This window comes from Camelina sativa, chromosome 13 (assembly GCF_000633955.1).
Source record: "Camelina sativa cultivar DH55 chromosome 13, Cs, whole genome shotgun sequence".
Lineage (NCBI taxonomy): Eukaryota > Viridiplantae > Streptophyta > Magnoliopsida > Brassicales > Brassicaceae > Camelina > Camelina sativa.
Window position 1 is genome coordinate 17935397 of NC_025697.1, and position 22132 is coordinate 17957528.

The window sequence follows — 22132 nt, forward strand, 5'->3', positions numbered from 1 at the left end:
TCCGGGAGGCTTTAAAGATTTGTTACCGTCCCTACTAATCACCACATGATCTTTCCCTGTGTTTTGTCCTTACTCGCATAGTTCCGACAATCACTTCCCGGAAGGTTACCCATCCTGAGACTACTCCAGCTTAAGCACGCTTAATTGTGGAGTTCTCTCAGGACCTTTGACCGAAAAGATAAGTGCATTATTGGTGACATAGGTGGCCCTGACCAGCGCAGGATGGCTATCGGTAACGCGAATAGTGGTATCACCAGTCGATGCGGGTTGCCTTCGGTAATTTGCATGAAGGAAGGATTGGTCCTGATAGTATCATTTCCCTAAACTAGTACGCGGGCAGGTAAGCTTATGTACCACCCACCAGTTTGGTACCCTAGGGCCGGACACGACCATACCGGTACGCTAACGGACTGACGGTCGTGAAACAAGGACATTAGCTAAGGGAATGGACAGCCAGGATCGTCCTAGGGTGGTGCTTATTCGATTAGCCCTTATCCTTATCCACAAAAGCATGAAACTTATCCGGTACGTTTGTCCCTAACCATTCGCCATGTGTTGCCACCGGAGCTGCGAAGGGTGTCCGCCATGTGTCGCACCAAGGGCCTCCCAATGCCACGTCCTGCTTGGGTAAACACAACCATGGGAGGATACATAAACCCCCAGTCCATTTGTTCATTAAACCCGAAAAATTACTAGAAAAACCTTAGAGTTAGGAGGAGCAAGCGAAAAGCTGCGAAGCGCTAGAAAAATTTAGGTGAGTTCCCGATGCATGGAGTAGTTAGTGAATAGGCTAGTTTAGTTTTTCTTTATTTTTTTATTTAATTGAGGTTGGTCTTAATACTTGATTAGTTTAGGATTAAGCTAGTTAAGTAGGATTAAGTTAGTTAAGTAGGATTATGTTAGTTAATAGAGGTTATGTTAGTTAATCATGATTAGGTTCAATAATTATGATTAAGTTAAGTTAATTATGATTAAGCTTAGTTAACTAGGATTAGGTTGCTGGTTAAGATTAAGATAAAGATTAGCACTTAAGCTGGAACTGCTTAGTGTTTAACATTAAGATTAGAATTGTTTAGCGGTGATTAGTGCCTGGTTTAGGAATGTTTAGCAGTTACCCTACTGTTTCATTTGTGGGCGTCTAGGACATTACCCGCTTGACTGCCAGTTTTACACCCCGTACGCACCAGCATGCAACATCTGCTTGATTTGCGGAGTGAGAAGACATTACCCAGCACTTGCTTGGCACTGAGGGTTGACACTCCGACTCACGCACCGACTCCTACTCCACCTCCATCTCACGCTACCGGCCCATCATCTTCCCAAACTCCACCCACTGGTTACCCAGGTTGTATCTGCTCCCAGTGTAGCTTAAAGGGAGTCTAGGAAGATGATAGGCCGGTAGAGTGAGATCAGGGTGGAGTAGGAGTCGGTGTGTGAGTCAGAGTGTCAACCCTCAGTGTCGGGCAAGTGCTGGAGTAATGTCCTCTCACTTCGCAAATCAAGCAGATGTTGCATGATGGTGCGTACGGGCTATCAAATTGGCAGGCAAGCGGGTAATGTCCTAGACGCCCACAAAGGAAACAGTAAGGTACCTGGGCACCTGGTGCACTGTATGTCTCGTCCACGGGATAACTTCAGCCAGGAGGTCAGTTCCAAGTCCAAGTGCAGGTGGAGTATCCCTCCATGTAAAGGTGATCGGGGTATTAGGTGAAGGGATAATGAACTCCGGAACGTCCATAGGTGGATCAGGGAGATCCCCAAATTCCAAGTCCAGCAGATCATCCCCATCGATCAAGGGTGTGTAGGCGTAGGGGCTAGGCACTATAGTCGGTGTGCCAGAGCTGCCAGAAGAGATGTCTATGACACTCGATGGTGCTCCAAATGCCCGTAGTGACTGAAAGGAACCTGAGCATATGCTGATGTAATCCTACACTATTACGACCTCTTTCTCTTCCGCTTCTGGTTCCAAACAAACACATTCCTCAGAACTTTCCTGGACTTCTTGCTCAGGCTTCTCCGTGATCTTCTTCTCAGGAGTAACTTCCCGTAGTGTTCCTATCGGCTTCTCAAGAGTATATTTCGCTGTATTGGATGCACGATCAGCAACACTCCTCGATGACTCCCCCCTCTCAATCTCACGATAGTAATAACCTTGGGGCGGTAGACCAGTAGTCCGTCCCCCTCTTCCCATCCTGCCACGTCCACGACCACATCCACGTCCTCTTTTCGGTGGCATACTATAAGAAAATAAAGATGAGTCTGGTTCTTATTAACATTCCTAACCTAGAATCTAACAAATGACCGAATAACTTCCTATGATCATTCCTATGAATCTATAATTTAGCAAGTGACCGAATCAATTTCCTAGACAGTTTTTGCGACACATTTACTCGAAAAAACATTGAAAATATGGTTTCACGTAGCATCGCCTAACCATGCTCTGATACCACGTTTGTAACACGTCGACCCATCCTAATATAAGAAAAAATCGGAAGCGCTGCATAGGACTCTCGTAGTCAGTCAACCAAGGCTTTCAGAACGAATCCAATCATCCTAGTCATCCAACCGCGAGCGCCCGACCTCTCGAACACGGCCTAAGGCTTTTCAACCCGTACCGTAAGCGAGAGTTGTGTTAAGTCCGGACTAGACTTAATATAAGTTGGAATAACCATTTGACTTTTGAAATATTTGAGTCTTTACATATATACAATATACGCGAAAATCGTTACCAGAACATTTATATAACTTTGGATCCTTTTTGAAAACCATACATAATATACATATTAAGAATTTACAAAAGCTGTAAAACCTACATTGATTCGCCTTGGTTACGTTGCTTCTACTTCATAGATCTTTCGGCAAAGGATTCTTGGAAAAATTAAGTAGAATCATAAGTAATCCTACCCATCTATCTATCCCCAAGCAGCAAGCAATACGAATTCAACCAACAAGCAATGATACAATGAAACAAGCATAATAAAATGCAATGCATGAAGACTCGAATTTAAGTATGCAGCAGAGATAATGAATATGCATGCTTCTACCCTAAGTAAGGCCTGATATGAATCCATGATCTTCCAAGACAATGCTCGACACCCCTAGACACAAGGTCTAAAAGAGATCCACATTCCTTCATACATGCAGCGTCTGGCCGGGCATGACCCGCTCCGAACATTCGTAAGGCCATAACGTTACAGAGTTACACGCAACACACATCATACAGATGGGATCCTCATGATTCGCCTAATGCAAGCTACCTAAATGATAGTAACTAACATGCAAGCAAACAATAATATAACAATCGGATGACATAATTGCAATTAGACTAAACGTCCATCATCACTGCTATACCATCGGGACGTTATATCAAACAATCACACAAGAAACATAACAACAATGCATCTATGATCATGTACTAATGGAACAATGCAGGTGGTACCTAACATGATGCACACAAGGGTCACACAACAAGCAATATCACAAACAAGAATATCAAGTCACACAAGGAATCACATATTAATCAAACACATAACAATAACCAAGTAGTTTCATACTTAAGCGTTCATGACTACTAACCGGTTCTAGCCTAGATGCTAACTGCTAAGCTCTTTCCTAAACCAAGCACTAATCACCACTAAACAATTCTAATCTTAATGCTAAACACTAAGCAGTTCCAGCTTAAGTGCTAATCACTAACTTAATCTTAATCAGCAACCTAATCTTAGTTAACTAAGCTTAATCCTAATTAACTTAACTTAATCAGTAACCTAATCCTAGTTAACTAAGCTTAATTCTAATTAACTTAACTTAATCATAATTATCTAACTTAATCATGATTAACTAACTTAACCTCATTTAACTAACCTAATCCTACTTAACTAACTTCATCCTACTTAACTAGCTAAATCTTAAACAAATCAAGTAATTAAGACTAGCATCAATTAAATAATTAAATAAACAAAAGTTAAACTAGCTAGCCTAAGGTTTTTTTAGTGAGTTTTCGGGGCTGAGGAACAAATGGAACGCATGGTTTATATAGCCTCCCAAGGTCGGTTTACCCAAGCAGGATGTGGCACTGGGCGGCTTCGTAGCTCAGGTGGCGACACATGGCGAACAGATAGGGAAGAACGTACCAGATAAGCTTCACGCCCTTGTGGATAAGGATAAGGGCTGATCGGATAAGCACCACCATAGGACGATCCTGGTCGTCGATTCCCTTAGCTAATGTCCTTGTATCACGACCTTCAGTTCGTTAGCGTACCGGTACGGCCGTGTCCGGCCCCCGGGTACCGAACTGGTGGGTGGTACATAAAGTTACCTACCGGCATACCAGCTTAGGGAAATGATACGTACCGAACCAACCCTTCATTCATGCAAATTACCGAAGGCAGCCTGCATCGACTAGTGATACCACTATCCGCATTACCTATAGCCATCTTTCACTGGCCGGTGCCACCAATGTCCGGGCTACTAATAACAATCCGCGTTAGCTAGTACTGCCATCATCTGGATCACTGATAGTGACCCGTGTTAGCATGTACCTCCACTGTCTGGATCACCTAACGTAACTTATGTCCGTTGGTACTACCATGGCAAACCATCGCCTTAACCCGTACCATCCGACCTTAGTCCACTTTCCTTGACCCTTCCTAATTTCTCTAGACCAGCTAAGGCTTCCTAGATAAGACTGGTCCTAAGATCTTACCTATGGGTTCCTCGACCAACTTAGGGACATTGTCGATAGCCTGACTTTCCATACCATTCTTCCCATTTGACGGAGAATCAATCTTTATAAGGCATTTTCTTTTTGATCCTTAGGTTTTCCTCAACTCTCCCTTGTATTGGCGGAATAATGAGTTTTAGTTAGCCGGCCGTGGCGAAAATTGTTCGGTCCGATCCTTAGTCACGGTGAGGGGTATTACATTAGTGTGGCTCACATCAGCCTTTACGAATTATTGTAGTCTTGTATATTCGTGTATAAATACTTATATGGTTGTTTCAGAGATTTGAAAAGAGAACAAGCGTTAATTTGGTACCGTTTTTGTTTCATTCACTCATTTACGCATCATGCTATGCTACACACATCAACAAGCTTGTACAAGACTATATTATAGTCAACAAACCTGGCAAAACTAACAAAGTTAATGGTTTTACAAAAGTAGCTAGCATGCAAAGTCACCAGGATATTCCAAATTAGCATAACAATAGATTTGGATTATGTATAGCACATGTTCGTTGGAAATGGTTTGATACTACTAACAAGTAATAATTCAAATAACGAAAATTAACTATTTTGGGATTTACGCTGAAATTAAAGCTCAGACGTTATATTTGAGATGTTTCAATTATTGTTTACATAAATTAAGTCGCGACAAGAAAAAATTTGAATCAAATACAACCGAAAACTAATAATTTTCCATTTTAAAATGGGTATGGATATGCCAAATTAGCATAACAATGGATTTGAGTTATATAAAGCACATGTTTGTTGTTAATGGTAAAATAATTATCATTTAATGATGCAAATTTTGCAGCTATTATTATTTCTCGAGATTTACTTTGAAACTCACACTCAAAAGTTATATTTTAGATATTTAAATTATTATTTATATAAAATGAGTCACGATAAGAAAAAAATTTGAATATTGATCACTAACCTAAAACTAATAAGTGTTTCCATTTTAAACTGGACTTGGATATATGCCAAATTAGCATAACAATGAATTTTGGTTATATAAATCGTGTGTTCGTTGGAAATGGTAAAATATTTAACAACTATTATTTCAAATAACAGAAAATTAAATATTTCGGGATTTGCACCAAAATTCATGCTCGGACGTTATATTTGTGATGTTTGAATTATTATTTATATATTTAAGTCGCGACAAGAAAAAATTTAGAATCAAACTAACCTAAAACTAATAAGTTTCCATTTTAAAATGGGCATGGATATGCCAAATTAGCATAACAATGGATTTGAGTTATATAAAGCACTTGTTTGTTGTTAATGGTAAAATAATTATCAATTAATGAAGCAAATTTTGCAGTTAATAGCGTAATTATTTCTCGAGATTTACCATGAAACTCATAATTGGACATTATATTTTAGATATTTAAATTATTATTTATATAAACTGAGTTTGCGATAATAAAATTTTTGAAGTATCGATTACTAACCTAAAAATAATAAGTGTTTTCATTTTAAACTAGGCTTGGATATATGCCAAATTAGCATAACAATGGATTTCGGTTATATAAAGCATGTGTTCATTGGAAATGGTAGAAATATTTAACAAGTATAAATTTTAAAAACAGAAAATTAATCATTTTGGGATTTACACCGAAATTCACGCTCGGACGTTATATTTGAGATGTTTGAGTTATTATCTATTTAAATAAAGTCAAGACAAGAAAAAAAATTGGAATCGATCACTAACCTAAAACTAATAATTTTTCATTTTAAAATGGGCATGGATGTACCAAATTAGCATAACAATGGATTTGAGTTATATAAAGCACGTGTTTGTTGGAAATGGTAAAATAATTTATCAATTAATAATGTAAACTTTTCACTCAATAGTGTAATGATTTCTCGAGTTTTACTCTGAAACTGATACTTAGACGTTATATTTGAGATATTTAAATTATTATTTCTGTAAAATGAGTCACGATAAGAAAAAAAATTAAAACATCAATAACTAACCTAAAACTAATAAGTGTTTTCATTAACTGGACTTTAGATATATGTCAAATTAGTATAATAATGAATTTAAGTTATATTCCTTCCGTTTCAAAATATAAGATATTTTGAATGAAAACACGCAAATTAAGAAATAACCCCTTTAAAAAAGTTCAACCAATCATAAACAAGATTGCATAAAATAAATATTAAAAAAATATAAAGTAATCTAAAAATTACTTTAAAAGTTGAGAACATCTTATATTATGAAATAAAAAAAAACATCTTATATTGTAAAAGAGAGAGTATAAAACATGTGTTCGTTGGAAATGGTAAAACCCAAAACAAATAGTGATGCATTTTCCACAATTAGTATTGGAATTAATTCTTGAGATCCACTCCAAAAGTCACGTCCACACGTTATATTTGAGATGTATAAATTATTATTTATATAAAGTAAGTTATGATAAGAACAAATTTGGAACAGCAATATATAACTAAAACTACTAAGTGTTTTTATTTTAAAATAGACTCGAGTATCGAAATTAGCATAACGGTGGAAATGGTAAAATACAAATCATGCATTTTCTCAGTTAATAGCGTAATTATTTCTCTTTATTTATGTCGAAATTCACGTATGGACATTATATTTAAGATGTTTGTATTACTATTTATATAAGTAAGTCACGACAACTTAGCTGCTTTAGATCCCCATCTTTGGAGGTTCGGGATCCGGTCACCCGGTGTCAGGTTGATGGTTCATAGAAAGCTTTAGATCTCTTGGAAGGATTAGGCTGGTGGCTTTGTAATATTGAGGATTTAACATTATTATTAGGAGCACGAAGTCAGCGACGTGGACCTTCCCCCCATACATTTGGAGTTTCAGGCGTTGATTTGGGCGATGGTTTCCATTATGGAGGCAAGGATTGACTGTCAGACTTTCGAGACGGATTGTGCAGAATTAGTAGCGATGATGCAATCTCCTAAGGAATAGTCCACGTTCTCCAATTTATTAGATAAGTTCAGCTTCTTTCGTCCATCATTTTCTTCCTTCAATCTATTGAGGATTCCGTGCACAAACAATGGAAAAGCAGACTGTCTTGTTCGCTTTTCGAGAACTTTATCTATTCCCATTTTTTTTATAAACTATTTTTCTCCGGCTTTAACTACCAAACTTAGAGATATCTTCTAAATTAATGTTTGGTTGACCAAAAGATAAAAAAATAAAAAAAAAATAACTCACGACAAGAAAAATTTGAAGCATCGATCAGTAGTAACCTAAAACTATTCAGGAAGTCTTTTTAATTTTTGATTTTTTTGTTTGAGCTTTTTAATATTGAATTTCGTCAATTCTAATCTTAAATGATAAAATTTGATGTGTATATTTTATATTCTAGCACCATTAACCATTTGATATCTAATAAAACATTTATTTTTTAAATGTTAAAAAATTTGTATGTTAGAATTACCAAGAACATAAGTCTAAATATGTATTTATATTAGTAACATCGATTTACCACTTAGGCTTAAAGCTTACAATACATGTTTTTGAAAGCAAAAAGGAGAAAAATAAAAAAAATGTTTTGAAAATTTTAAATTGTTTGAAACTTTTAAAAATATAGAATTATCTGATATTTTATTTGGAAGACACAAATAGACAAATTATAATTTTTTATATTTTAAGAAAAAGTGAAGTTTCTATAAAATTATTATTTCTTTCAAACATCTTAGCTATTTCCAGCTAAATCATTAAAAAAAACTATAATTAGCAAAGAAAATAATTTTAGCACCATATATAGTCAAAGAAAATAAAATATTACTAGTTTTCAAAAAAGCTAAAAACAAAAACAACCGAACATGTGTCAATTGTTCTTCAGCAGAGTCCAATACTCGTGTGAGTTGTAATTGGTGAATTTAAAAAAAAAATCTACTTAAATATGAGTATGACTCAGATTTTAAACAACCTAAAACGGTTTCAATTTTTCTACACATGTTAAACTTGTTTCTCTAAAAAAAATCAACATTAAATCACCACATTTAATTATTCAAATTTAAGAAATATATCTCCTAATATTTTTATAGACATATATCTCATATTTTATACCTACCCTAATATGTAATTTTACTAAATAATTATCCTTTGTTGTGACATGTTCTCTCAAAATAAATAAATAAATAGGCTACACATATAGTTGTCTTTTACAAATAACAACACCTGAATACTTCTCCCCACCTCTCTCTTTCTCATCTTATCACCACCATTGCTTCCACCTCAGAATGAACCAAACCCAAAGACAGAAAGTGAAATAAGTCTTGTCCTTTTCTTTTCTTTTTTGTCTTGGTGTGTGGAGCAGAACAGTGTCGGCGATGTCATACAGCGACCCAAACCCAAACCCAATTCCAGGAACTTACATACCATCGAACTCGAACGGAGCTGAGAAAATGAAAACGTACCAAGCTTTCATCTTCTCTATTCCCATTTGTTTCACATTCATCGTCCTCTTCGTGCTTTACTTCGTTTACCTCCGTCGTAACAGCGCCGCCAGTGTGGATTGGTCTTCTCTTGGAATGCGTGGTCGTGCCTTCGTTCCCCCCAACAACAATCTCTCAACTGNTTTTTTTTTTTTTTTTTTTGTCTTGGTGTGTGGAACAAAAGAGTGTTGGCGATGTCATACAGCGACCCAAACCCAAACCCAATTCCAGGAACTTACATACCATCAAACTCGAACGGAGCTGCTGAGAAAATGAAAGCCTACCAAGCTATCATCTTCTCTATTCCCATTTGTTTCACTTTCATCGTCCTCTTCGTGCTTTACGTCGTGTACCTCCGTCGTAATAGCGCCGCCAGTGTGGATTGGTCTTCTCTTGGGATGCGTGGTGGTGCCTTTGTTCGCCCCAACAATCTCTCAACTGTATGACTCTGAAAGATTTTTGAGGTTCTTGATTCATTTTGATGGGTTTTGGTTCTGTATTTGATTTGTTTGTTGTTTCAAATATATATATGTGAACAGGCTGAATCAGGACTGAGCAAAGATGTGAGAGAGATGCTTCCTGTTGTTATATACAAGGAGAGCTTCTCTGTCAAAGATTCACAGTGAGAATCTTACTTTCTTGATTCTGATCTTTTTTTTTTAAGGCTGAGCTCATAAATGTAACTTTTTGGTGATTGAAAAACTTTAAACAATTTTTGCTTTGCGTAATAAATTAGTTTTTTCCAATTAATGTTTGATGTGATTGGTAAGTGGATAATGTTTCTTGTGTATAAAGATTGTATTGAAAACGTTACAATTGGTGCAATTTTGGTTTTCTCATGATTAAGTGATTTAGAAAAGTCATGCGTTTGTGTGATTTGAAAGAATCTTTTATTCTTAGATAATTATTGGCCTCATAATATTTGTATAGCTGCTTTTGTATTTGTTTGTTTTTCTTTCTTTGTTGAAGAGCCAAAACATAAGAAAGTATGATTAAAAATCACCTGGTTTGATTGACTTTGACTTGAAAAACAGATGTTCAGTGTGTCTTGGGGACTACCAAGCAAATGAGAAGCTCCAACAAATGCCATCATGTGGGCACACTTTTCACATGGAATGTATTGATATATGGCTCACATCACATGCAACTTGCCCTCTTTGTCGTCTCTCTCTTATCCAGAAGCCGTCCCTAGACAAGTCCCCTCAAGGCCCAGAGGTTGTCTCTTCCATGGAAAACTCTAATGGAGGAGGAGGAGCTTCTGCTCAACCAGAGTCCCAGTCATCAACAACCGAAGCCACAATTCAGATCAGTGATGGCCAAGAAGGTAACGGAGGTAATCAAGTGGTTATCTCTAAGGAAACAGAAGAGAATGAACGAGACAGCGTAGGGACGACATCGGATGGTTGCTGGAATCGCAAAGTTGGTTAAAAAGCAAAAAACAAAAGCTTAATCTCATGATGTTCTGGTTAGGATTTAAGAAATTTTTGTTCTCTCTTGCATTGTGACTTGTTACATTGCTAGATATGAGTGATATAAATGATAATATAAAAATTTGGGTAAGTTTGGAAAAATTCGTGTCACAACTTATTAAAAGTTAGTTATCATTCGTGTCTCATGAAAGGAATTGGTGTGTCTCACAAACTTAACTTCATAATTGTTTTATGGACTGCTTAAGAGCGTTGATTTTGGGTTGACACTTGACACGTATATGTAGGACTCTGTACGTGCTACTTACGAGTTACGAAAATCACAAAACAAATTCACTTAGCTATTGAACTTTATAGAGTTTTTTTTTCTTTCTTTTCATTATTCATCAGTCTTTCTACAGATATACACTAGTCAAGTTCTTTGTTTGCATTATTTATAAATATTTATTTTAAAATTTGTTTGAGCATATTTGTTGCTTACAAATAAGGCATGCAATTTAAGAAATATTTATCACTATTAGTTAATTGTCTCTAAATAAGTAAATAGTAATATATATATAAAAAGAAGAAAAAGATAGTTATAATTTTGCATTACATTACATCATTATTTATATCATACCTATAAGCCGGTAAAGGCAACACACATAACTTAAGAACATATTACATTTTTCTTTAACATTATTATTATGAGAAGCATATAGAGGGTTACACATGTGATAATACCAACCTTAGTGCTTCAGTTTTACTTGTACTTTGGGTTTTTCTTTTAACATTCACGTCTTCTCTTTCACAGTTTTACTTACCACGCCCTCGTTTAGTGCTTCAGTTTTGGGTTGCCATTGGAGTGTTGAGCTCTTCCCAAGCTTCAGTCCAAGTGACCATTCCATCTGCAAGCTTGATGAAGTAAGGATCCACCTTTCCAAGTTTCTCCTTCACTTGCTTAGCCAGCTCGAGGTAGCATTGCTGCACCGAAGTGCATTCATTGGGTAGAGCAACTGACTGAAAGAAAGGTATCGCCTCTTCCTGCCAGAATATTCCATTGTATTCCTTCTCCAGATTCTCCAATCGGTTGCAGCTGGCTTTACTGTGCCATACGTAAGGCAGACCCGTCTTCACACCCCACCCCATATGGTCACATATCACCTACATTGTCCATTGTCCAAAACATTAGAAAAGATTAGTGTACGAAATATATAAATACATCTCTTCATATACAAAAGTTTAAATTAGATTAGTAAACGAAAGTATTAAGATGAAAAAGTAACCAATGCACAAGAGACTATATATATATATATATATATATATATATTATTTTTTTTGTGCACCCACAAGAGACTATATATGACTTCTTTTCATTAAGTAGAATTCAACTACGTACCTTGACACACCAACCAGCCCACATGTCGTCATAACCTCCAATTGGTTGGCCATGTCCCATAAGTCCAAAGTACATAGCCGGGCCAATGAGCTCACGGTCAAAAGCGAGGTTCATACCACACATGGGGAAAAGAGTTCCTTTGGGGATGGTCATAACAGCATCAACGTACCTGCATAGACCAAAAAAAGAGTAAGTTAGTGATGTTTAAGTTTATAGAGAAGGGAAGAAAAGCAAATCAGTTGTCTATTTACCTGGAATTCCTCTCAAGTGGCTTCACAAGCTGAGTGGGAGCATCATAGTCAGGCATGTTGAGCCAAAGGCCATGGGAGACCACAGTTAAAGCACCTTCGCGCATACTAAAAGGGTATCCACGAACAAAGTCGGCACCACTTGCGTATGGATCATAAAGTGTGTTGAAGAAGTGTGGGGTTGATGGAGTTAAGAGGTTCATTATATGTTGCTCAATCACAATGATATCATTCCCCGATGGATCGTTTGCAACCTGCAACATTGCCCCCCAAAAAAACCCTAATTTACTAACAAAACCCTTTTATCTAATTTGAAAGTAAACAGAAGATGCTGAAAATGTTGTGTTGATTGAAGTTTTATAAAGCTTAGAACATGTCATAGATTCTCTACTAAAACAAGACAAAACTGACACTGGCTGATGCATTACATGATACAAATGTTGGAATAGTTGACACAGAAGATGAAGTATTACTAAATACAAATGCTGGTAGAGCAGAGCTTAAGAAGATAAGGTGTTGAGTCAAGAACCTTGCAGTTAGATATACCAGAGGATGTATCAAACGTCTGAAGCAGTTCTTGTACTAGTCCGACGTTAATACAGGAAGCTGAATTGAAAAGTTTGAGTACAGAAGCTTAAGGCCGACTTGGACAAGCCAAGTGGCGGCTGCTTAGCTGGATGAACATCTTGAATGGAAGATTCAAGATGAGATCATAAAGAGAAACTTTCCTTATCCAAAAAGAAAAAAAGAAAGTTCTAAATTTCCTTTTTGTTGTATAATAGGAAAGTTGCCAACCCTAGGGGTTGAGCAATGGATATAAATGCCAAGAGAGCGCTTCATGAAGACTTGCGCGCTTCAAGGTAGTTTTAAGAGATGCACACAAGATGTGTGGTGTTGCCCCATCAACAAGATAGAGAGATCTTTTGATGGTTTATTCATCTAGAAAAGAATGATAGGCATAGTAGTGTTTGTATCATATGCAGTTGTAATTGCTATCTTGTTCTAGTGAATTTGTTCTGGACTAGGTCCCAAGGATGTAGGAAAAACCGAACCCCGTTAACAAAGCTTGTGTGTTATTTACTTTATGCTCATACAAACACAAAGTCGATCGTAACTACACCTAGCCACAAATATGCGTTTACAATTGGTATCAGAGCGGTTCTCGACACAAACCTTGTTTTTATTTCGGGTATGGTCCTGGATTTTGTGGCTAGATAGAGAAATTTGAATCGGATGAGAAGAAAAAGTTCATGATCTGTTAAATAGAAAGAGAGACTACAATCATTATGAAAGCCAAGAGAGAAGGATGAAGTATTATGTTAGACAACGACGAGGAGGGAACTGTCAGAGATAACGGTAGGCAGTGATTAGATTTGCATCATGTTCAAAGGTCAAACAGAGGTTTCGTTGGTTCTCCTCGGGGTTGTGAAATTGAAGAGTTCTCATAGAGACGTATGCTCAAGTTTCAGTGGGAGAGAAAGGAGAAGGTTTATCGGAGACAGATGTGAATTTAGTATTACAGGAATTGTGGAAATTGATATCATGTATTCGGGATAAAGGGTGAAGAAGCTCGAGTACCAGAAATTTCTGATTCTTGTGAAAAATAAAACAACATTATTTATTGTTTCAAAGTCCACAATCAAAATCAATTTAGATTGAAGGCTCGACTTATATCTTTGGTGATCAATGAAGAGAAGTCACCGGAGTTGTTCTCGTCGAAGCAGAAGTGGTGATCATGATCTCATTGTAAGATACTAAGATTCAAAATAGTCATAATATGGAAGACTTGAGTGTCGTGTTTCTCATGCTATTGAAAAAAGTCATCGAGGAATAGAGGAGAGATTTCGAGGCCAAGAATTAATGACTTGAAGCTACTGTGCGGAATTCAAAGTTGGAAGAAGTAGTTGGTCACGCGTTAAAAGCTCTCAGTGATAATGTGATATGCACGGAGAGAGCAAAGGTCTTAGATCTCATCTGGGTGAATGCATATGATGCTCAACATCTGTGAGATGGAACCAGTTGCATTATGAGATTCAAGAAAGCACCACATGGAGCATGTTAAGTAACCAGTTGACATAATATTTTTAATTAGGATGAACAAAGATGGTGGTGGTTGCTATTAAGATGATTTGTTTGGAAAAGATGGCTTTTGTCACAGAATCCAAGTAAAGACAAAGAGTTTCATATAAAGCTTCAGCTTCTACGAGAGAAAGTACCGGTGAAGAGAAGTCATCAGAAGTTGCAAAGTTATTTAAAAAAATTGTGTCGCATCCAGTTCTCTGTCCGTTGTTGATGAATCATGAAGATTGAAGAATATTTGAGGTTTTACTTTTTAGAAGGATCAGAGGTTTTAAATTTGAACCAAGAGATAACCGGTTGGTTTGAGAAGAACAACCAGAGTCAGATTGGGTCTGAATCTTCTACGCTACTCAAAACGATTTCAAGGATATCAAAGTTTTGATTTTGCGCCGTTGGGAGAAACGAAGAAAGGGATTGCAAGTCTTTGTTGATAAATTTATAACCCATAGAGAATTTGAGGATGAATGGAGAAGTTCGTAAATTCAAAGGGTTGTCGACTCATCTCAAGTTATCGAGGGAGATGATATCGAGAAACTTCTCCTCATGATTTGTTTGCAGCAATTTGAAAGGAAAAGAGGTGTTTATGTTGAAGAATCATTCAAGCAAAGGTGGATTCAACTTCTGGGTTCCAAGAAATCATCGAGATGATGTCTTCTTTGTCTGATTCGTGGTTGATTTGAATAGAATTAAAGTTTTTCGGAGATGATTTTGCAAAATTGCTTGAAGTTTGTATTCTGGCTCGAATAGACAATCAGATGATTGCTTAAGCAGAATTCAAACTGATTCATGGAGAAACACGAGGCTATAAGGGAATTGTGGAATCAAAACAGAATTTGGAAGTGTGTTGATGTATGTGTTGGTTGAAGTATGATTTGGAAGTGTGTTGATGTATGTGTTGGTTGAAGTATGATTTGGAAGTGTGTTGATGTATGTGTCGTGAATTGGAATTTGTCTTTGTGAGACACACAATCAACAAGAGAAAGAAGAATGTTGAGCTTCATAGAAAGAGCTTTGGGAGAAGAAAACAAAGAGTGTGTTCTTTGTTCTTGATCAGCTATTAATGGTTATTTTCATGAGAAAGAAACATGAATCAAAATATGGTTTGGAAAGATGTGCTGGTATTTGCAGAGAAATCAAAGAATGATGAAAAGCAGGTTGCAGGTTTCAAGAACAGTCTTTGTTTCACGGGTTGCTACTTTCTTCTTCAGTTACTATGGCTATAGAACTCGGATTCTAGCTTTGAAAGATGTTTTAGAAACTTGGAAGCAAGATCTTTCCTATGATATAAAGATCACCTTATAATTCCGTGTGGTTTGATGGAAAATTGCTCTCAAAGTTAGATGCTTGCAGGTCGTATCAGTCTGAATCTGTCTTGGGAAATTGGTCGTAACTCTTAAACCAAGACTCCAAATCGTGATCTGGTTTTTCCTATGGCTTCATATGACTGTTGTTGATATTCTCACAAAATTTTGTAATTTTCTGGGTTGGTTTGCTGCTCCGCTTGTCCTCTGCATCAAGACAGACGCAAATGCTTCAGTCTAAGAGCTAAGGTTATGAGGCACAAAGATCTGTGAATAGTTCTAGTTCTCTGTGAAGTCATCATCACTAGAAGCTTGCTCAACCAATGTAGAGATGTCGTCAAAGCTGTAGTCGTTGTTCAGAATTGGAAGAAGGACTTAAGTTTTCATCGTAAGGAGTTTAAGAAAAAGGGTTTTGCAGACATGGCTGAAACTTACGAAATGATTTGAGGCAAGAATGTTGGTTGGTGATCAAAGGGTTGAGTCTAGAAACAGATGTCAAAGTTAATAAAGATCCTTGTGAGGAATTCTTAAGTGTGGCTCAACATGGTGATTAGCTTGAGAAAAATGATCGAACTTAAAGATACACAATGAGGGAAAAACAATTAGGAAGGAGAATCCTACGTGATGACTCACTATAGATGAGAAGTTGGTCGGTATCAATCTGTGCTCAGAGTTTGATTAACTCAGATTAAGCATAATGTGGATAGCGTAAGTGAATTGGTTAAGGTTACGTGGCTGGTAACAAGAACAAGTTTGGGTTCACTACATGAGAATGGAGAAGCTATCAAGGGTTGTGATCATGAGCATGAATCTCAAGGCAAAGAAGAGATATGAATTGCATCATCAATGTCAAACTATATATTTTTCAGATAAAAGAAGCAAGGAGAAAACAGTTTCTGTGATGTCTGATTCAAGGCATCATTTGGTGAATGAAACTAGGTCTAGGCATAAAAACCGTACCCGAATACCCAACCCGGAACCCGACCCGAAAAACCGGGTTCGGGTTGGGTACGGGTTTGCCTATAAAACCCTATTGGGTTCATTTTCTAATATTCGTGGGTTCGGGTTAGGGTCGGGTAATACCCGGTACCCATTTGGGTACCCATTAAACCCGAACATATAAACATATTTATAATATTTATCATTAATATAATGCAATTACCCCAAAATTATGATTATAATTTTGAATATTTCATTTAGTTTTATACCTAAATATCAAAAATAATCAAAATATCTAAAATATTTTGTTATGTAAGTCAAAATTTAACTAAATTTATTTAAATTTAATTATATTTTTTCGGGTACCCGGTAGTTCGGATACTAATCGGGTTCTAAAATTTGTAACCCAAACCGACCCGAACCCGATAGTACCCAAACCGAACCGAACCCATATATCTAAAAATACTCAATGGATTCTATTTTTCTAAACCCATTTACCCGAACCCGAATGGGTAATACCCGAACCCGAACGGGTTATCCGAATGCCCAGCCCTAAATGAAACCTAATCAGATTAGGCTAATCTGATCAAGCCGAAACTTGGTGGGAAGCTTTGTGGTAATTCTGTATTGAGTTTCAACGGTGGGATTGATATATTGATGGTTGCTTTGTGTTGTATTTGAGCTTCTTCAACCTGATCAGGGCACATTTTATCTGAAGTTTCAGATTTTGATCAGTTCGGGTGGAAACATCAAACAGACGACCAAATGAACTCGGAATGGGATGAAATTTGGCAGAGATACTCTAGACATGTGGAAATACATTCTGGTAGAAGAGAACTGGTTTTTGAGTCCGGGAATACAGATGGATGATGATCAAAGTCTTAAGCAATAATGATTTCTAATGACATGAAGGGAAAAGAACATAGATGTTGGGAAGCATTCTGGAATATGTGAAAAGCATTCTTAGATGAGATTGTGTAACAGAGAGATCGCAACTGAGACTAAGAAAAGAAGTTCCTAGTTCATGATAAAAATATGTGGTAGAAGAGGTTCTTCTTCATTGTTATAGTAAGGTTTATGATGATATTGTGTCATGAGACTTTCTGGTTAATCAAGGCATGTTGATTTAGGAGTTGTTGTGGGGTTTAAAGGAATTTTGCAAGCAGTCATCAAGCTTGGCTTATGGTGGTAAAATTCAGCATTGACACAACAGTTCTAATATCAAACTGGTCTCTATGGCTTCAGAATCTGGTTTATCAAGAATAGTTAATAATGAGGAAAAATCTGATTGTGTTTTCCTAAAGCACTAGATAGTGATGAAGAATCAGTTCTCTCAATAGCTCATTCTTAAACATGAGGATTCGCATATTGAAGTATTGATGGATCTGTTGCTATCAAAAGGAGAAAGAGGCTTTCAATTTTAGAAAGCAAAGAGAACAAAAATGGGTGACTTAAGTCTAAATTGTCGAGTTCATGATGGGTAATTGCAGAGAAAGACTCTCAGATTGGTTGTTAAATCTTCGGGCATTTTGAGTATGATAATTTAGAAGAAGAGCATGAATGCAGCTTGTTGATACTAGGGAGCGTTTTGCTAGCTCAATTCATGGTGGAAGTCTGTGGATTAGATATGGTGATTTTGGAAAAGCTTTGCAGGAATTACGTTAGAGAGCTTAATATTTTTGCTTCAAGAGAAGGAATGAAGAGGAAATATCAGAAGATGGGACTGAACCACTTGTGTTGTAAGTGACGGTTGAATAGAAGGAACTTCAGAGAACAATCAAAAGCTGTGTCACCGTATCTATAAGAGTCTGCACAGGATGTTAAACATCCATACGATATAAGCACACAGACACAAGTAGAGTTTTTAACTCAGTTATGCACTCAAGCAAGGGGAGATATCACACAAAGAAGAGTTGTTGATCTTATGGGGAGTGTTGTGGTCTGATTGATTGGTTGCTACTTGGATCTGATTTAAGAGAAGAATGGTTGAGTATCAAACTAAGTTAAAAAGGGGGAGAATGAGGATGTTTGATCTTTCAAGACAGATTGCATGATATACCATATAAAATCAGAGATTGAAGGAGATTTAAAACTCAGTCATCAAGTGAGAGATTGAAGATATTGTGATGACTGGTTTTATAAGCTGCATAGAATTAAAAAGTCAATCATTAAGGGAGAGATTGAAGCTGGTTTTAAAAGGAGCATGGATTATAAAACTCAATCACCAAGGGAGAGATTGAAGATGTTGTGTTGATTGAAGTTTTATAAGGCTTAGAACATGTCATAGATTCTCTACTAAAAAAGACAAAACTGACACAGGCTGATGCATTACATGATACAAATGCTGGAATAGTTGACACAGAAGATGAAGTATTACTTAATACAAATGCTGGTAGAGCAGAGCTTAAGAAGATAAGGTGTTGAGTCAAGAACCTTGCAGTTAGATATACCAGAGGATGTATCAAACGTGTGAAGCATTTCTTGTACTAGTCTGACGTTAATACAGGAAGTAGTACAAGAAGCTGAATTGAAAAGTTTGAGTACAGAAGCTTAAGGCCGACTTGGACAAGCCAAGTGGCGGCTGCTTAACTGGATGAACATCTTGAATGGAAGATTCAAGATGAGATCATAAAGAGAAACTTTCCTTATCCAAAAAGAAAAAGGTAAGTTCTAAATTTCCTATTTGTTGTATAATAGGAAAGTTGCCAACTCTAGGGGTTGGGCAATGGATATAAATGCCAAGAGAGCGCTTCATGAAAACTTGCGCGCTTCAAGGTAGTTTTAAGAGATGCACACAAGATGTGTGGTGTTGCCCCATCAACAAGATAGAGATATCTTTTGATGGTTTATTCATCTAGAAAAGAATGATAGGCATAGTAGTGCTTGTATCATATGCAGTTGTAATTGCTATGTTGTTCTAGTGAATTTGTTCTGGACTAGGTCCCGGGGATGTAGGAAAAACCGAACCCCGTTAACAAAGCTTGTGTGTTATTTACAAACACAAAGTCGATCGTAACTACACCTAGCCACAAATATGCGTTTACAGATGCTACTCATAAATGTGATAGATAGAGGGAGAGAGAGAAAGCTACTTACGAAGCAATCATCATCAATGGTATAGATATACTTCTTCTTGGAGACCAAGTAACCGAAGAAGCGGCAAGCAGAGTCCTTGGAGGAAATGCAAGATGCCTTCTGACCCAAGATACGATTGATATCGTTCCTGTTGTACAGCTCATAGTCGAACCCTTTTGGAACCTTGATGGTCTGTAAAGGATCACCATCCTGAATGATGATCAGATGGTATTGCTCAAAGAATGGCCTCCACATCTCCAAGAAGTCCAGGTTGCGGATCGTTGGGATCACGATGTCGAGCTCATCTTTCAGCATGGGCACTGGATTCACCGAGGAAGAGAGTTGCGCCATTTGAGATGACTGAGAAATTGCAAAGAAAAGAGAAGGTGATGTGTGATAATGAGGAATTAATGAGACCTCGAGTATTTATAGAGGTGAGAAGTGAGAAGATCCCATTATATTACTTGAAGAATAAAATATAGTAGCTTTTCACTTTTCTTTTTGGTTGCCAAAACTTGCTTGATGTTTCTTGTTTTAAGACGTCATCTGTACTATCTTTTTACAAAACTGGAGTTAGATCCTTCTAGATGGTTTATGGATTATTCAAGATTCCAAATGATTAATGTATTACAACAAATTTGTGTTTCAATTTTAGAATTAATGTATTACAATAAATATTTAGTATATTGCAAGTTGAACCATTTTTTGTACTTCTATATAATAAAGCCTATAGGACTATAGGTTAAATTCTTTAATAGAACATATTCTGGTGGCTCATTATGACTGGTAGTTTCTTATTTTAAAATCTTAAAATATTATGTTTAAATTTGATATATAGAAAATACATACATTATTTAAAAAACAAGAATTACCATTTTCGATAATATCTTAACTAGTGTTTATATGATCAATCAATATATTATATATATATATATATATATATAAAGAACGTGACACCCAAGATCCGAGGAAAAAAACGGTTTGCTCCAAAATTTAAGAAGTGTATCGAATCTTCGTCGTTTTAAACTTTTCGGAAAAGCGAATTTTAGATTTGCGAAGAGTTAGGGTTAACAAAAAATACCTTTAAAGTTTACAATGTTACGTGTGTAACATAAAGTTAATGAATTTACTCGCTATTTTAATTAGTAGAAAATTAAAGTTTGAAAATCCTTGACTATTGCTTTGAATCAAATTACTAAACACCATTTACTAAAATTAATTATTGGGCGAAAATATAGATATCCTATTTATTTTACACTGGAAAAAAATGTGAAAACAATACATTTGATCATATATTGGTTGTCCAAAAAAACTAGATATATACACGTCAGTTAAAATATTTATAAGAACATTTCGAGTATGAGACTACGCAACAATCTAAAATAATTTTATATGAGAAGTAAAGATGCAACAGAAAATTGAAGATGAAAAATTGGGCATTAAATTTAGGAATTATAGACGTTAAAGTTTTGCCCAAAAAGAGAAAAAAGAAAACGTTAAAGAAGGAATCGAGGGTCACATGTACTTGATGACTAGCTTTTCCTCTTCATTTTACGATAGTCATTTCTTCTCAATCTGTATCACCGAAAATGATGTCTTTATTACACGTCTCATATATCTAATTTTTTGAACAAGTGCATTTTGTATATTTCAAATTTTCAAAGCATGAAAATTTTCAATTGTTAATTCACTATTTCCTATATTATACAGATTCACTAGGTGACTGGTTTTTATATAACAAAACAAATTAGGTGAATGGCCATGCGTAGGAATGAGAATTTTGTGATTAGTTTCTAATTTCCATAATTCAGTAATATGATTTTGTTAGCTGTTTTAAAATAAATTATGCACGACGAATTCAAAGCTACGTTATATTCTAGTTTTTTTTTGGTTAAAGCTGAGGTTCGATAACTAAAATTTATAATCTAGATTATTAGTTTAATCTTTTGGACAACCAAAAAAAAAGAAATCTAGTCTTCTTATTTTCAGATGACTGATGAGTGCACTTTCACTTTGGTATTGATTGCCGCAATATCTAATGTGGAATAAATTTCACAATATGAGTATTATATTCGAAATTTATACTTTTTTTTTGTTTATGATTCATATCATTTACTTTGATGATGAAAATGCTCTATATGTTTCATCTCTTAGCCCACTCAAAGTGAAGTAAACATAAGTGTGCAGATTTTAGGAATCATTAATCTTAATTAAAATTTTAAAGTGATGGTTTTGGGAGTCTTATACAGATTTGGGAGTTTTAATATGGAATTTTATTCTGCTAGTTTTAATCCACCTTTATAGTTTGTGAACATTTTGTACGTTGATATTTATGATTAATATAAGATTCTTTTTGACAAAAAATAAATAAAAGTGATGTTTAATAAGAAAACAATAAAAGAAGATTGTTTTGTAATGCACTTAAGAGCCCAAAATTTGTTTTGTTGTGTATATTAGTGTTTTTAGATGGAAATAATTAAAGAAGATTTTGTTCAAAAAAAACTTAAAGTGTGTAAGTTTGCAAGAAGTAGAAA

General features: G+C 36.0%; 2 protein-coding genes across 2 annotated transcripts; one reads left to right on the forward strand and one right to left on the reverse strand.

The window, feature by feature from the left end:
- LOC104737016 (RING-H2 finger protein ATL7-like) lies at window positions 9301–10722 on the forward strand. The gene is made up of 3 exons (XM_010457114.1): window positions 9301–9591; window positions 9691–9773; window positions 10186–10722. Exons 1-3 carry the CDS (start codon window positions 9346–9348, stop codon window positions 10577–10579), a joined length of 723 nt encoding a protein of 240 aa, XP_010455416.1. The 5' UTR covers window positions 9301–9345; the 3' UTR covers window positions 10580–10722.
- LOC104737017 (UDP-arabinopyranose mutase 3-like) lies at window positions 11115–20013 on the reverse strand. Its single transcript, XM_010457116.2, has 4 exons — window positions 19620–20013; window positions 12208–12458; window positions 11957–12125; window positions 11115–11721 (listed from the first exon to the last, which is right to left on the reverse strand). Exons 1-4 carry the CDS (start codon window positions 19947–19949, stop codon window positions 11401–11403), a joined length of 1071 nt encoding a protein of 356 aa, XP_010455418.1. The 5' UTR covers window positions 19950–20013; the 3' UTR covers window positions 11115–11400.